Raw genomic sequence first — 14,494 nt, 5'->3', positions numbered from 1 at the left:
TTTTTTGAACGGGGCTAATTTGATACCTGATTCACTAGGTTTTTCCCATAGACACAAAATGAGAGAAAAGCCTTAATGAATCTGACCCTTGGATAGTAACGACAAAGGGTGTGAAGACTTTTGCAGTCAAGCCTTTTGTTGTTTTATTCTTAATTACTTTTGGAATATTTCTATAATTGCACTTTCACAATGAATTTGTACAGTATGTTTTGTAGATCAGTGAAACAAACTCCTACTTTAATGCATTTTGATTTGTATTTTTTAGACAGCAGAATGTGAAGAATATACAAGGGTGTGAAGACTTTTGCACGACACTGTAATTGCTCTGTATAAAGTGCGAAAGATGGCCAAGTGATTAAATATATTACATATAACAAATCTTTTTCTTTTTTTTAAATTATTGCCAAAGGCAATTTCTTAAAGGAAGCAAAAAGTATCAAATCAGAATTTTCCCCCTTTTTTCTATTTTTCTCCTGTGTTCCCCGTTTGTATCAGGTGGGTATGACCTGTTCATGTACAAGAGAAGAGGATCTCTAAGGTATCCTGACTGGTATGTAGAGCTAACTCGGTCCTAAACCTTTAACAAGTCATTTTAGCGAGGCCAGTGTTTCTGTCACGCTGCAAGTAAAAAGGATTTCCATGGACAAAGTAGTCCGAGTAGCATGGAGAGAGCCTGCATGCTAGCACCAAAGCTGGAACATTGAAGGCGTCCCTCGTTCACACTCCAGCACTTAACTTTAAATCGTAAGTCATTAGCCAAATGGCTAGAGCCTCCATGTGTGAGGGTTTTAGTAAGTGTAAGTGTACTCCAAACATTGCCATCAAAATCTGAGAGTGGAGGGGATATGAAAGTCAGTGCACTGAAATGCTGAAGCCTTTCCACCCCATTCTCCCTCCTCTGATTTATATATTTAATGTACTTCAGAAAGCATCAGTTACATTCTGCAGGCTAGCTCTTCTCCACGCATCCTAAGAAAGTGTGCAGAATGAGTCCTTTAAAGAGCTTTCTGGGATCCATGATCTAATACTTACAGTTAATTGTCTCTTACCTGATGAAGAGTACCACATCATGGTCCTCTGCAATACATGGAATGCAATCCTTCTTTAACTGGTCAAGACACTCCTCCTCAGCTTTCTTCCTGAGTACCATCACAGTAGTGTTCTAGTGAGAGCTGTAATTTTATGTTTTGAGTATTTTTTTTTTTAATCATTTGGACATTCTTTATCATTGGGACCTCTTACAATATCACCACGGATTCTTAATTTCCAAAATGATTCATATTGGGGCAGTATTTAGCTGTTACTGTCATGTCTCAAGATCTTGGAGAATGGTAAATAGTGATTGCTGTAGCAGTGTTAAGAATAATACACTTTGACAGTGTGTGTGACTTTGCAGTTTCAGACATTAAATTGTAATGGATTATTATCAATGTGTGCTGGTTGTGGCGTGTCTTCTCCAGTATGAACAGTCTTTGCTTAGATTGTTAGAGCACTGAGTTTTCTTTTGTTGGTCTTTCATCTAAATATTTTGAAAGGTCTCCCTAATCATAATAGCTGTTTTAATCAAATAAATGGCTTGGGCATTTTTTATGACATCGAGTGAATGCAAAGTTTTCTTTTTGTGCATTGGGATGCAGAAGTGTGCCCATTATGCAGTTTCTCTAGTAACTTTGTTTATTAGCTTGTCAGATTCTGTTCTATTTGTTGAGTTGTAGGTTTGATGCCATCTCTTATAGCAATCTGAACATGACTGCTAAAATGATGTTACAGGAGAGAGCAGGTATCTCCCTAGCAATTCATTTGCTGAACAGAGTCCATTCCAAAGCAGAAACACTGAGAGAGAGATGCTGACCTCTGAGAGTAATATTATTATGGCAGGACCAGAACTCTCTTGCAGGCTGAATCCTCATCTGCATGCTCCTTCGATGACAGGGTTGCTCCTGAAGAACGCACGTAATCTCAAAGAGCCAAAGCACAGCACTATCTTTACCGAAAGGAGATAGCCTTCTAGTAATCTTGTAAGATATTCAAGAACCATTGTGATCTATACATTGAAGAGCCTCTTTCAGTTTCCAGGGCCAGCCCTGAAGCTCATGCCATAGTGCTGTGGCAGAAGGATCAGGGTTTGGATCTCCTATCTGCTAGACCTGGTCACACCATGGAGGGGGTAAACTCAGGCCCAGAAAGGGATGGGGGGAGATAGCTGTGACTAGTGTGGTAATCCTGCCCAACCCATAGCGGTGCTGAGGGTGTGCTTCAGAAGAGGGACTTCTACAGCCCTTGGACCAGCAAGGGTCACCAGAGATGCCTGGGGAAGGTAGCTCAAAGAATAAGGATGAAACAATGTGGGAGGAGAAGCAAAAATCCAACCCATAGCTTCCTACTTCTCTTTCTTCTGGTTGCTTATTTGCTTTCTTTTTCTATCCATTTTGGGGATGTACAGAGAGGGATGAGAGCATGTGACCGATGAACGGCTTCCCCTTGCCATTCCAGTATTCCTTTCCACTAGCAGTGGTTTCTGGTCACATGCATCACAAATAGAAAGTAGAAGGTTCATTAAAGACCAAATAGGAAGGAAACGTAACTAAACAATAACACTGAAGAGTTGGCAGGAAAAGATTAGTATAAAATTAGTAAAGTGCCAGTGAAAAATACTTTGTGGCCACTAATTGGAGTGTGCTAAATGGATACAGAGGGAATACTGCACAGAAATAGAGAAGTCTCCTGCAATAGTTGAGGAACCCAGTTATGAAATATGTCGATATGGCAGCTTTTATTTATGTGTCGGTTGAACAAAATGGAAAGTGTCATTGCTTTGATTCCGTTCATCTTTTCCTTCTCTCTTGCAGGTTCATCGCCTGGTCGTGGTGAATGAAGCAGATAGCATCGTGGGGATCATCTCCCTCTCAGACATTCTGCAGGCTCTAGTGCTTACCCCCGCAGGTATAGATGCTGGACTCTGACTTCTGACCTTTCCTTTGAAAACTCAGGTATACAGTGAAGCGCGGTGTTCGGTTTGCTTGGTGCCCCACAGTCTACGCTAGCGGACTGAAAATAATGCCAGGATTAAAGCAAGATGCTCCACATTGTTTTATTTTTTCTTCTTTTTTCCTGGATAAAAACTGAGCATGCATTCTTTTGCATACTGTTGAACTAGATAACTTCCTTGCTGCTCCCTTTAAGGCAATTAAAAAGCCCCTCAGTATTGGTGTCGATGTTTGAAAACCAAGTCTGTGCCAGTTATCTTATAATGCCATGCTGAATGTGGGCGTACTGTAACCTCCTCTTGCCATGCCACTCTCTTTTGCATTTCTAGTTTTCCTGCATATTGGTGTAATAGGATAAGCTCTATGTGTTTATCCCATTATAATTTGCATGTAATATCAATAATTGAATGGTATGGGAACCAAAAGAGATTGCTTTAGCTCTCGGTGTTGATGCCGAGTCAGTTGAATCATCTTTTGTAGCATAATGGCTGGGGACTCCATGATAAGTAAATTTGCTACAAAAGGGTCGTGTGCAAAATGTGTCACCGTATCAATTAAGTTCAACAAGTTCCAGGAAGAAACAAAAATGAAAAACAATAACCCCCAAATTTTCAAAGCACTGCGTGTGCTAAAACCGGGGAATACGCGCGTGGCGGGGCCGTTTTTAAAATGCACTCAGTGTGCGCACAGCCCGGCCACACGCGTATCCCCTGGTATGCGTGGAAGTGCCGGCCTGTCTCAAAGGGGCCGGCTGGGGGGAGGGCATGGTCTGGACGGGGGCCGGCCAGGACAGCGGCCATTAAGCCCTGTCCCGGGGAAGTGCGCGCCGGCAGCCGATCGGCGTCCGGAACTTACTTCTGCTCCAAAGGAGGAGATAAGTTATAAAACCAAAACAAATATCTAATAGTTAGGTAGGGGTTAAGGGTCGGGGAGGGGAGGGGAGAAGGTAGGAAGGATAGTTGGATAGGGAACTGGGAAAACCCTACTCCCGACGCCGCGTGTTATTTTGTAAAATCCCCGCCCCCCCCCCCCCCCCCCCCCCCCGCACATACAGACGTTAAAATCCGGCACGTATTTTATAACATGCTCGTACCGACAGTGCTTACTCATGTAAAAATCTGGCAAAAGTGAACTTCAGTTTAAAAGATAGGAAGGTAATTTTCAAACCGGCGCATGTGTGTCAGCCCGCGCCCAGGGACGCGGCTATTTTATCCCTTGCATGCATACATGCGTGCGTGTTATGAAATAGACTGGCTGTGCGTACATGTGCACTAAATTTTAAGTCGACGCGCGCATGGGCGTGCAAATCCCGCTTCTACCACATAAATCGAGGAATTTTAAAAGAGGCACACACCGATGCCATTCCCAGTTTTACCAGTTCGTCCTCAGTTCACCCAGTTAAGAGATAAGTCCTCCAATGCCCCTGGTTTGATGGCCTTTCCTCCTCCCCAGTTATCTCTGACCCTTAAAACCCTGCATTTCTGCTTATTTCTCTTTATGTTTTAACTTAACATGTCATCTATAGCAGAAGTAAAGTTACGAGGTAGGGTCCCTGGCGTGCACTGGATCGCGTTAAGTATTTACGCGCACGTCTCTGATTCACGCCCTAAAATGCCCATGCACCGATCAGACCATGCCCACCCTCCTTTTTGAAAACTTTTTAGTTGTGTACACTGCAGGAGATACGCATGTCTCTCGCCGGCTTTTAAAATCCACTCAGCCCACATGAGCCCGACTTATTCACGCATCCGCTAATTAATGCGTGCGCTGGGCTTTTAAAATTCACCGTTTAGTGTTTTCATTTCTAAAGATAAGCATGGCCTTTAAAGCACATACTCTGTACATAAGAACATAAGTTTCCAATTCTGGGTCAAACCGAGAGTCCATCAAGCCCAGCATCCTGTTTCCAACAGTGGCCAATCCAGGATACAAGTACCTGGCAAGTACCCAAACATTAAATAGATTTCATGCTACTAATGCCAGTAATAAAGCAGTGGCTATTCATCAAGTCAACAGCAGTTTATGGACTTTTCCTTCAGGAACTTGTCCAAATCTTTTTTTAAACCCAGCTAAGCTAACTGTCTTAACCACTTCCTCTGGCAATGAATTCCAGAGCTTGATTGTGCGTTGAGTGAAAAAGAATTTTCTCCAATTTGTTTTAAATGTGCTACTTACAAACTTCATGGAGAGCCCCCTAGTTCTTATATTATCTGAAAGAGTAAATAATTGATACACATTTACTCTGTTTTAGTCTTATCATGATTTTGTAGACCTCTGTTAAATCACCCCCCTCAGCTCTCTCTTCTCCAAGCTGAACAGATCCAGCCTATTGATAAATACAATAGAAGAGCTTATGTGGTCATCCTCTAAGACTTCCCCCATGTCTTTACTCAATAACTCTGCCAAGGCCATGAGTAATGTATAAGAAGAGAAATTATGTAGATATTTATAAAGATTAGACAAGGATCCCATCTTCTTCTCATAACTATATTAATGCTTTAAAGGCACCAGAGACAAAGGTCATCATTTCAGAAGCATTTGACATTTGTATATAGTGCCTGATTTGTAAATTAATATAAAAAAAATCTTTGTTTTGAAAACCAAGTGTGTACTTGCAGTATGTAAAAAGTTGCATTTGTTTGGTGGTCCCATCCCATACAGCTGAGAGGATTGTAACCTCCCTATACGCTAATGCTTGATGTTCCCGATGCATATCTCCAGGTACAAAATAGGGATTGCCAACTACAGTAGGCATGGAGAGACTGTAGGAAAAAGATGTAAGTACCAGCTAATAAATTTCCAGATTCCCCTCATAGAAAAAATTATAATAGAAGTTTTAAGAACCGTAGGCAGGGAGTCCCCCTTTGCATGCAAAACATACATAAGACTATAAGAGGGCAAACTAATTGTTCATATTCAAGATCTAGGTAATGACAGGTATCCAAATGACAATCAGAAGGATCTCAGCAAACAGGCCATGTTACAAAGATTTAAAATTGGGCAAATTTAGGTCTCCAGCAAAGTGTTTAAGGACACTCTAGCTTTTTTCCCCTGGCAGAGAAATTATTGTAGCACTTGTTTAACTTTTTTATATTTATATTTCCCTGATGAAATATTGGTGGAAGCCTCAGCAATAAAAATAAAAATGCACATCCAACCCATCCAGACCTGGAGTCTTAAAATTCTGAAGAGATCCAATCGCTTTCTGAATTTCAAGATCCATAAGGGAGCATTAAGCTTAGCAATATCCTCAGAGTAAAGAAGCAGTAAATTAAGATATGCAAAATACTGGTCCCTCTGGGAGTCATTGTCTGGGTCTGCCTCATATAGATTTTCATAAAATTTCTGGAAAACAGAAGAAATATTTCCCATAGAACACCACCACTTTCCTGCTAAATCCAGAATTGCAGATATAAACTTATAGCCAGTTTTAGCCCTCACCAGACTAGCCAACATCTTATTGGATATTTTGCATAAAGATAAAATGTATGTTTTAAGAAGTGTAAGGATTGCCCTGCTCCAGGTGAAGTAAATTATTCAATGTCTGTTGTATCCGTTGATATTGCTGCTTTAGATCTAAAGTTGGTGACTCCAGTAGATGACTTTGCAACTTTTTAATTGTCTGTCTAAATCTAAGATATCTGTCTATTTTTTTCTCTTTGCTGTCATAAAGCTGATAATTTTACCCCTTTGCAGCCTCCCAGAACAGCACCAAGTTATATTTATGCACACTATTAACAAATGTATATTCCTTCCAGTTCTCCACCAAGTATTCATCACATTTTGTTATCCTGAATCAGTCCAGAAGACATGTGCCATATGATTGTCCAGATGGCTTATTTGCCTGACAGAGCACACACCCAAAAGATATCAGCAAAGATTCAACAGACACTTTTTCTAGGGATCCGAATATCTTCTCTGAAATAAAAAGATAATCAATTCGTGATTGGGTATCATGTGCCCTGGGTGTAATCCCTTGTCCTAGGATTCAATATCTGCCAAACATCCAACAGAGCAAGACTCTCACATAAAATAATGAATGCCTTTATGACCCTGCAAGGCGGATTTCTTCTCCCGGGGAACCTGTCCAGATCTGAGTTCACAGTACAATTTAGATCACCTCCTAATAACATTTGTGAAATCACTGAGGTGAAAAAGTTGGTCATTCTGATTGAGTGCATATATAGATATTGAAATGATAATTTCCCAGTCATCGTGTGCTTCCAATGAGAGAAAAAGAACTACATGTTGTCATTAGCAAAATGTTGATAACTGGAAACGCAAGAAGTTTAAAGATCTAATTCCAGCGAAAAAGATCTCATCTTATAGTATTATTAAGATGGTGTGAAACGAATCCAGGTCATCCAGGAAGACACCAAATACACCACTGCTACAAAATCACCCCAGAGACATCTAGTTCTTAGGGAGTTGCTGCAAGAAGTCCTTTGATGCCACTGCCAAATCTAATATTTGCATTTTCCCTGCATGCCACACTTTCAGTTTTGCAGGATATTGCAGCATAAATTTGATGCTGCGATTCATCAGTTCTGAGCATACCAGGGTAAATTCTTGGTGCTTATTTGAAATCAGAAGGGAGAAATCCTGAAAGATAAGAACTTTTCTCCCTTTTAAACTAAGTTCTTTAACTTTTCGATAAGCTTGCAGCACAGCATTCTTGTGCACATAGCTTAAAAAAATGCACCAAAACAACTCAAGACTTTGCATGTTTACTTTATTTCGGGCCTACTCTGTGAGCCTTTTCTAGCACAGTGTGTTCTACTAGATCTGGCAGCTCAAGTCCCTGCAGAAGCCAGTTTCTAGGAGGCCTGTTAGTTCACCATCTGCCACGCTTTCAGAAACACCAACAAACCACAGATTGTTACATCTTGAGCAGTTCTCGAGGTGCTCGATCTTCACCTCCCGCTCTGCAGCCCTTTTCTCTAGTAATTCCACTCTTCCAGCAAGCATTTGAGCAGAAGCCTCAGTTGAGGAGATGCGAGGTTCAGCTTCATTAAGGTGTTTTCCTATAGTGCCAATTGAGCTCTTCAGGTCTGCAACGGAAGTATTTATAATCTCAAATATGCCATCAAGAGTGTCCACAACTGAGGCAGTTAGGTTTGCAATTGCAGTCTCATCCAGGCTTCCAGTCGCTGCTTAGCCCCACATATCAGCAATTTTGCGATCAGACATTTTAAATGTCTCCTTATCCTTTCGTTTGGTTTTACCAGATATTACCTGTTCTATCTTTACCACAAATCTGTTTATTTACTGAGAGGTCCTATGGAAGTCTCAAATTCCAAAAATAAAAGAATCTGAAGCATGATCTGGTTAAAAATTGGAGGCTGGCACTTGGAGTTCACAACAAATGAGTCCTGCTGGGCGCACTGTATCACGTGACCTCCCAAGCTGTTATGTTTTAATATAGAAATTCCTAAATATATAAAGCTAATTCTGTTCACCTGGGAATCATCTGGTAGATTAACTCATCTTGTTGTTCTAGGCCCATTATTTGTCTATGGGATGAAACCGTGAACAGAACATCCTCTTCCAGGGCCACTCCTCAGGAACTCTCCATTCTGATCATCTTTGGAGCAAGCTTTGAAGAACTTTACGGCATTGTATAATTTGTATTCTCTGTGGCAAGCAGGACAATTACCAGCCACACAGGAGAGTGACATCTAATGGTGCCAAGATGGAAAAGCTCTCTTGGAGCTCAGAAAACCCAAGAAGGTCTTTCTGAGTATACATAAGGCTTCCTGTGCTGCCACCAACACATGAATATCCTGTCTTTTTCTTCCATTTATACGAAAGGATGTATTTTTTTCTCTTTCTCCTTCAGCTGTTCATCTAATTTTTTTGCGCTCATACTCTCTTTTCCTATTATTTTTCTTTTCTTTGTTGAAGTATTATTTGTTTGCAAGTTTCTCCCCCCCACAAAAAAATATTTAATGAAGGCAGACAACAAACCAGGCTTCAAAAGATGCCCCCATTGCTCCTACAAGATCAGCATGACTGCTGTATTCACTGATTAGGGCCATCACATGAAGTACTTAACTACAATGTATGTGTCTGATTGTCTCCCAGGGCCAGAAGATCAAGACGTTAAATGCAGAAATAATATTTATATTCTCCTCAAGTCTACAGAGTAACAAAGCTGAGGGACTATAGCCTAAATCAAAAAAGGCAGTCTTCTCATGCTGGGCAACATGGCTTGGAGTAGTTTCAGTGTGGGTGTCATACTCCTTCCTGCAAAGAGGGTGAAACGTTGCTCTATTTGGCACTGAAACATACAAGAACCAAGCTAGGCCCTGATGGTGTGATAATTCATTGGTGTACAAAAAGACACCTTTTGACACAAAAATTGGTGCCATCAACAAGTAAAGATACTGCATTCTTGGCACCAACAACTTCTCAGCTCCAAAATATCAACGTCCGTGCCAATGAAACAAATAAGCTAGTTAATTCCCAATCAACTCCTGCCACTCTATGCCAATTCTAGTTCTAGAATTGGATAGTTCTACTGGGAAACTGTGGCTTGAGTTAACCAAAAATTATTTTTCTAATATATCAGATTTTCCACTTTCTCTATTCCAACTAGAACATTTTGGTGTCCATGGCCCCTAAATTTGAAACTCAATCTACTTTTCCGCAATATCAAACTAGACTAGAAATTATGCAAACTGAATCACAGTCCAAGTGTCAGGGTTCACCTTCCAAAGTTAGGACAACCTCAGAAGACCTACCTATAGTATTATCTGACTCACAAGAAGGTTCATTGTTATTAGTCTCTGTCGTATTATTCTGATGCTGAAGAGTCCAGTGGTCTTCCATCGGACCCCTCTCCACAGTCTCTCAGAAGTACATTTCCACTGGAAGATATGTCATTTCCTGCCTTTGTCCAAAAATGGAGAAAAAGCAATTCCATTCACTTTACAGGAGACAGAGCCTATAGAGGATTTGGCGTGTAAAATATAATCAAGCATTAAAACAATAGCTGTACTGGTTCAGAGTACTACAGGAACTCCAAACAAGAATTTGGTAGATGCCTTTGTCTGCATTGCCAGTAGTAAGGAAATGAGCTCTCAAATAAAAAATTCGAACTTGCTTTGGTCATCAAAAGGTACAACTTCTTCATGAGTCTGTAATAGTGGGAAATTTTGGAGAGCTTTTCTGACTTAGCACTGTCTGATGATATCACCCACTTGTGTGGCTGATTTGTCCTGCTGTCTGTAAGAGAACACTTAGATTCATATATTTATGTATATTGTAGCTTCTGTCTTTCTTTCTCATTTCAATGTGGATCACATTTTGGCACCACTTCAGACACCTGCTTTTGGAGAAAAGGAATAATGTGGAATTATTTGAAATGATTAATTCTCTGTTTGACAGCTGCATGTAAAATACTGTGCTGTTGTGGCTGTCAAATGGGAGAACTTGTGGATTCAGGGAATAAGGGAAGCCACTAGGTACTTTTGCGTGGTCTGCAAGTTGAGAAACTACACCCAAGATTGGAGAAAAAGTTCTCCTTAGGTTTGCTACCGTAGTAGCAGCCAGGCGAAACACAGTCACTGGGACACCCAAGAGATGCTGTCTTTTGAAATATATTTTAACTAAGGCTCAATGTAATGAGGTTTGCTAGGTTATGTATACATTTCATCGTGGTTCTGCGCACATGTATGTGTGTATAACTAAACTCCCAAAGCAGAAAGGAGTTTTACATCCCTGAGTAAAACTGTGTGCAGAGATTAGCACTCCGCCATGCAATCAAGGCATTTATTACTCTCCAGTGCAGAGAAGTGCATAGGCTTTACTCATGTTTTCATAGCACTGGAAATGTAATACTCTTATATCTCTTCTTTGTTTATCCTTTGATATTGTATTCTTAAGAATTATAATTACATGTTTACAACATTCCGAGTAGAGCTGGTAGTTTGGGGTTTTTATGCAAAATGGCCACCAAACCAGGGGTGGGCAATTCTGGTCCTTGAGAGCTGCAAACCACTCGGATTTTCAGGATATCCCTAATGAATGTGCATGAGAGATTTGCATGCATTTTGCCTCAGTTGTATGCATATCTGTTTTGTGCATATTTATTAGGGTTATCTTGAAAACCCAACTAGTTTGCTGCCCTCAAGGACTGGAATTGCCTACCTGTGAACTAAGCCGTACTGCACCAAGCAGAATTACAATTATTTAAAACAGCTCTAATGAGGAAAAAAGAGTAACAGTACAAAGTATTACCACACTCTAAGAGGTCTAGATTCAGACACAGTCTGGCTTGTAAAGTTAGCCGGATAAACTTATCCGGCTTAAGTTTGGAGGTATATTCAATAGTGCAGCCGCACTAGTGAATATAGCCAGCTCTCTTAAAGTTAGCCGGCTAACCATAGTCTCCTAACTTTAGGACAGCTTTATAGCCTGACCAGACTTAGCTGGCAAGCTTAACCAGCTAACTCAACTCTTCCCAATTACGCCCCTGGAACGCCCCTAACTTAGGAAGTTAATTCTAGCTGGTTATCTTATTAGCCAGAATTTATCTGGACAAGTGCCCAAATATTCATTTAGCCGGCTAACTTCTGAGTCCAGGTTTTACAGCAATGTACTTTAAAGACAACATTAGCCTCTGCTGGCCACTTATACTACAGATATACTATTTCTCACTTGATATATGAAATTGTTTTGTGTTTCAATGTGAACTATTGGACAAGATTTTAATTATTTTTCTTTTACATTTGAAATGCTTCATTTTGTCTTGCATAGCACTATATACACTTGTTCTTTGAAATTTTAATTACAGAAATTAGAATTGTAGCCAATCGCAATAGAGAATGAATTACACTTTCTTTTTCAACACAAATGACAGAGCCACATACTTTTGGAGTTGTTTCTTGCTTTTGTTTTGCTTAGACTTTTGTTTTCCTGTTCTCCTCAACAGGTGCCAAACAAAAGGAAAGCGAAGCAGAGGGACCACTGTGAATGTAGATGATTTTCCTAGGAGAACTTGAATGAAGTTTGTGTATCAAGATTTTGCTTCCTGAGCACTGACTGCGAAAGGAGGCGCAGAATGGTTATGAGAATGTGTAGTGGGCTTTAATGATGGGTAATGAGACTCTCATTGTGAAAAAGCAGCATGATTTTTAAAAAGAAAAGATTTTATGTATTAAAGATGACAGGAAAACATATTTCCACCCTTGAATGCCCTCCTGGTTTTGACCTTCCAGAGGAATTCTTCTGATACACTTTGACTTTTCATGTAAAGCGAGTTTTCTGTATTTATTGCCTCTGTTAGTCCTTATAATCCCCTTTCCTTAGCAGTTCCTGCTTGTGCAGCTTGGGACACATCGGTTATCTTAAAATACTTGGCAAGAGAGGCAAGGTTCGCCACTGAGGGGAGAACAGCTGAATCAGATAAGAGCCCTGGCAGCAGCAGTGTTCTGGGTAATTCCTACGGCAGAGCATCCTAAAAGCACGAGCAGTGAGTGCTGCAGAGAGAAAGCGATGGGCAGAGAAAGAGCAGGCGCAGAATAGTTCCTGGAAAGGCCTAGGACATCATTGCAAGGGCAAGAAAAGGGAGGGATCTTCCTCAGAGTTAGATATGCATTGCATATATCATTTTGTTTTTATGCAAATTTTAAAAGATCTGTTAAAAACGTAATCTGTTGTGAAATGTTGTTTCCTGAAAAGAAGCTTTGCTGCATACCCCATATTTGTGACATAAGGCAGGTGTATGGCATATTCACATTCATAGTGCCTTATGTCAGAAAAGAGCAATATGTCAACACTGTTGCCCATCAGAGTCGGAGTGAAAAGCGTTGTGCTAGAAATAAGACACTGTATTTGAATGTGAAAGTCTCCTTAAACTCAAACCAAATCCGTTTCAGTTTTCATTAGACTTGTTTTGGGAGCTGTACTTTGAAAATTGCTAGATGACTAAGAAGCTTTAATGAGCTTTGTGTTGCTCTGTTCTGAATTGAGATGTAAGACACTGAAAGAAAACAGCTATATTTATTTTTACTTTTGTTGCCTTTTTTTTCTTTACACAACTCTGGATAGCAAAAGCAAAAAAGTCATCATTCATTAATAAACTGTTGGTTAAATAAGGAAGATTTCTCTTTCTTTGACAGAATTAGAATCGTAGAAGCTGTAGCTTGTAGAAAAGCCCATTTATCCCTTGGAAAGCATGCAGTGAAACCTCTTCTACTGTACTGTAATGTAAATAGACAGCTATGGAGGAAACTTAAGTGCCAGAGAAATGTATATTTTTCTGTGTATGAAAATGTACAATGTTTGTAAGATTGCAGATATAATTTTTTGTATATTTACATTGACGTGTTTTCATACAGTTGCAAATGGTCAGGAATGTTTTGCTAATGTAAATGCACAGCAGGGCAGAGAAACTACACTAGAATTGTGGATTTTTTTTTCTTTTGCAGATTGAAGAAATTAAACAAATCCTACTTATACCAGTTTGTTATATCCATTCTTGAAAATGTGAAATGTTTTTGGAAGGCAATTTTGCACCCCAGTATTTTGTTTTGAAGTAGCCACAAGACCTGAAATTTTTTCTTCCTATACAATAAATTAATTTTGCCTTGGTATGTAAATCCTGAGCTTGTTCACGGATGCAAAATCTCTTGTATATTTTGTTTTGTACTGTAGTCTCTCTTACCGTGGTACATATTTGCCTAAGGGCTATCTGTCCAACTGATGCTGTAAGAAATCATTTATTTCCTAGCTGCTACTAGGCCCCTATACTTGAGCAATAAAGTCCTCAGTACTAAGTAGTCAATTGTAGAATCTAGCCCTGGAGGTATTAATAGATAGCACCTCTGCAGCAGATGGCTCAGCAGCAATCTAAAACTTACAGGCTTCATTTTTTTTAATAAGAGTAATGCTAAGTAAACATTATTTCAGTTTATAAATATATTTAAGTCTGTGCACATTTGGTGCCCATAGTGCAACACAGAAAGTATTCATTTTTCACTCATAGTTCATAATTATTAGTGTATGGAATTACCAGATGCAACTAGATCTTAAAGGACAGATTGACATTTTCCAAATTATACCCCATTGCATGTAGGAACTTTTAATCTTACTTTTCTCAGGGAAATCTGAATTACAAGCTCATACATTTAATGAGGGACAGTTAGGACTGGTTTAGCCAGTCCCAATGACCACGAGCCCGATGTTATCCTTACAAGAGCAGTAATGCATGCTGCTGAAATAGTCAAAATAGAACATTCCATCAGGTTTATAATAGTCTATAGTGCCCTAGTGACTGAGTTCTTCCAAAGAGGGAAAAAGTCATTAAAATAATTCCTGTTTACTGGAATGACAGGGGAGGACAAGATCTGGGAAGGCAGTCAGGAAAGCAAAGGTGCAAACTGAAGACAATGTGTGTGTAATGTTTCAAAAGTACACAGACCTAGTAATAACACCTAAATCATGCTGCCTTGCCTCACAACTAGAATTCATCAAGTCTGTCCCCACTGCCTCCAGATATGAGA

General features: G+C 39.9%; 1 protein-coding gene across 9 annotated transcripts in view; it reads left to right on the top strand.

The window, feature by feature from the left end:
* The window catches only part of PRKAG2 (protein kinase AMP-activated non-catalytic subunit gamma 2), a 751,594-nt gene extending 738,144 nt beyond the window's left edge, over positions 1-13,450 (top strand). For 8 of the 9 annotated variants that reach the window (XM_029588428.1, XM_029588429.1, XM_029588431.1 and 5 more), the window contains 2 exons: positions 2,850-2,943; positions 11,923-13,450. In XM_029588428.1, the coding sequence (XP_029444288.1) occupies positions 2,850-2,943; positions 11,923-11,963 (135 nt within the window). In that variant the 3' untranslated portion in view covers positions 11,964-13,450. Of the gene's footprint in view, positions 1-2,849; positions 2,991-11,922 lie in introns of all 9 variants that reach the window. The other variant, XM_029588430.1, reaches the window with a different exon arrangement.
* The last annotated feature ends 1,044 nt before the right edge of the window (positions 13,451-14,494 follow it).

This window comes from Rhinatrema bivittatum, chromosome 2 (genome assembly GCF_901001135.1).
Source record: "Rhinatrema bivittatum chromosome 2, aRhiBiv1.1, whole genome shotgun sequence".
NCBI classification, from domain to species: domain Eukaryota; kingdom Metazoa; phylum Chordata; class Amphibia; order Gymnophiona; family Rhinatrematidae; genus Rhinatrema; species Rhinatrema bivittatum.
This window is presented reverse-complemented; position numbering and strand designations above follow the sequence as displayed.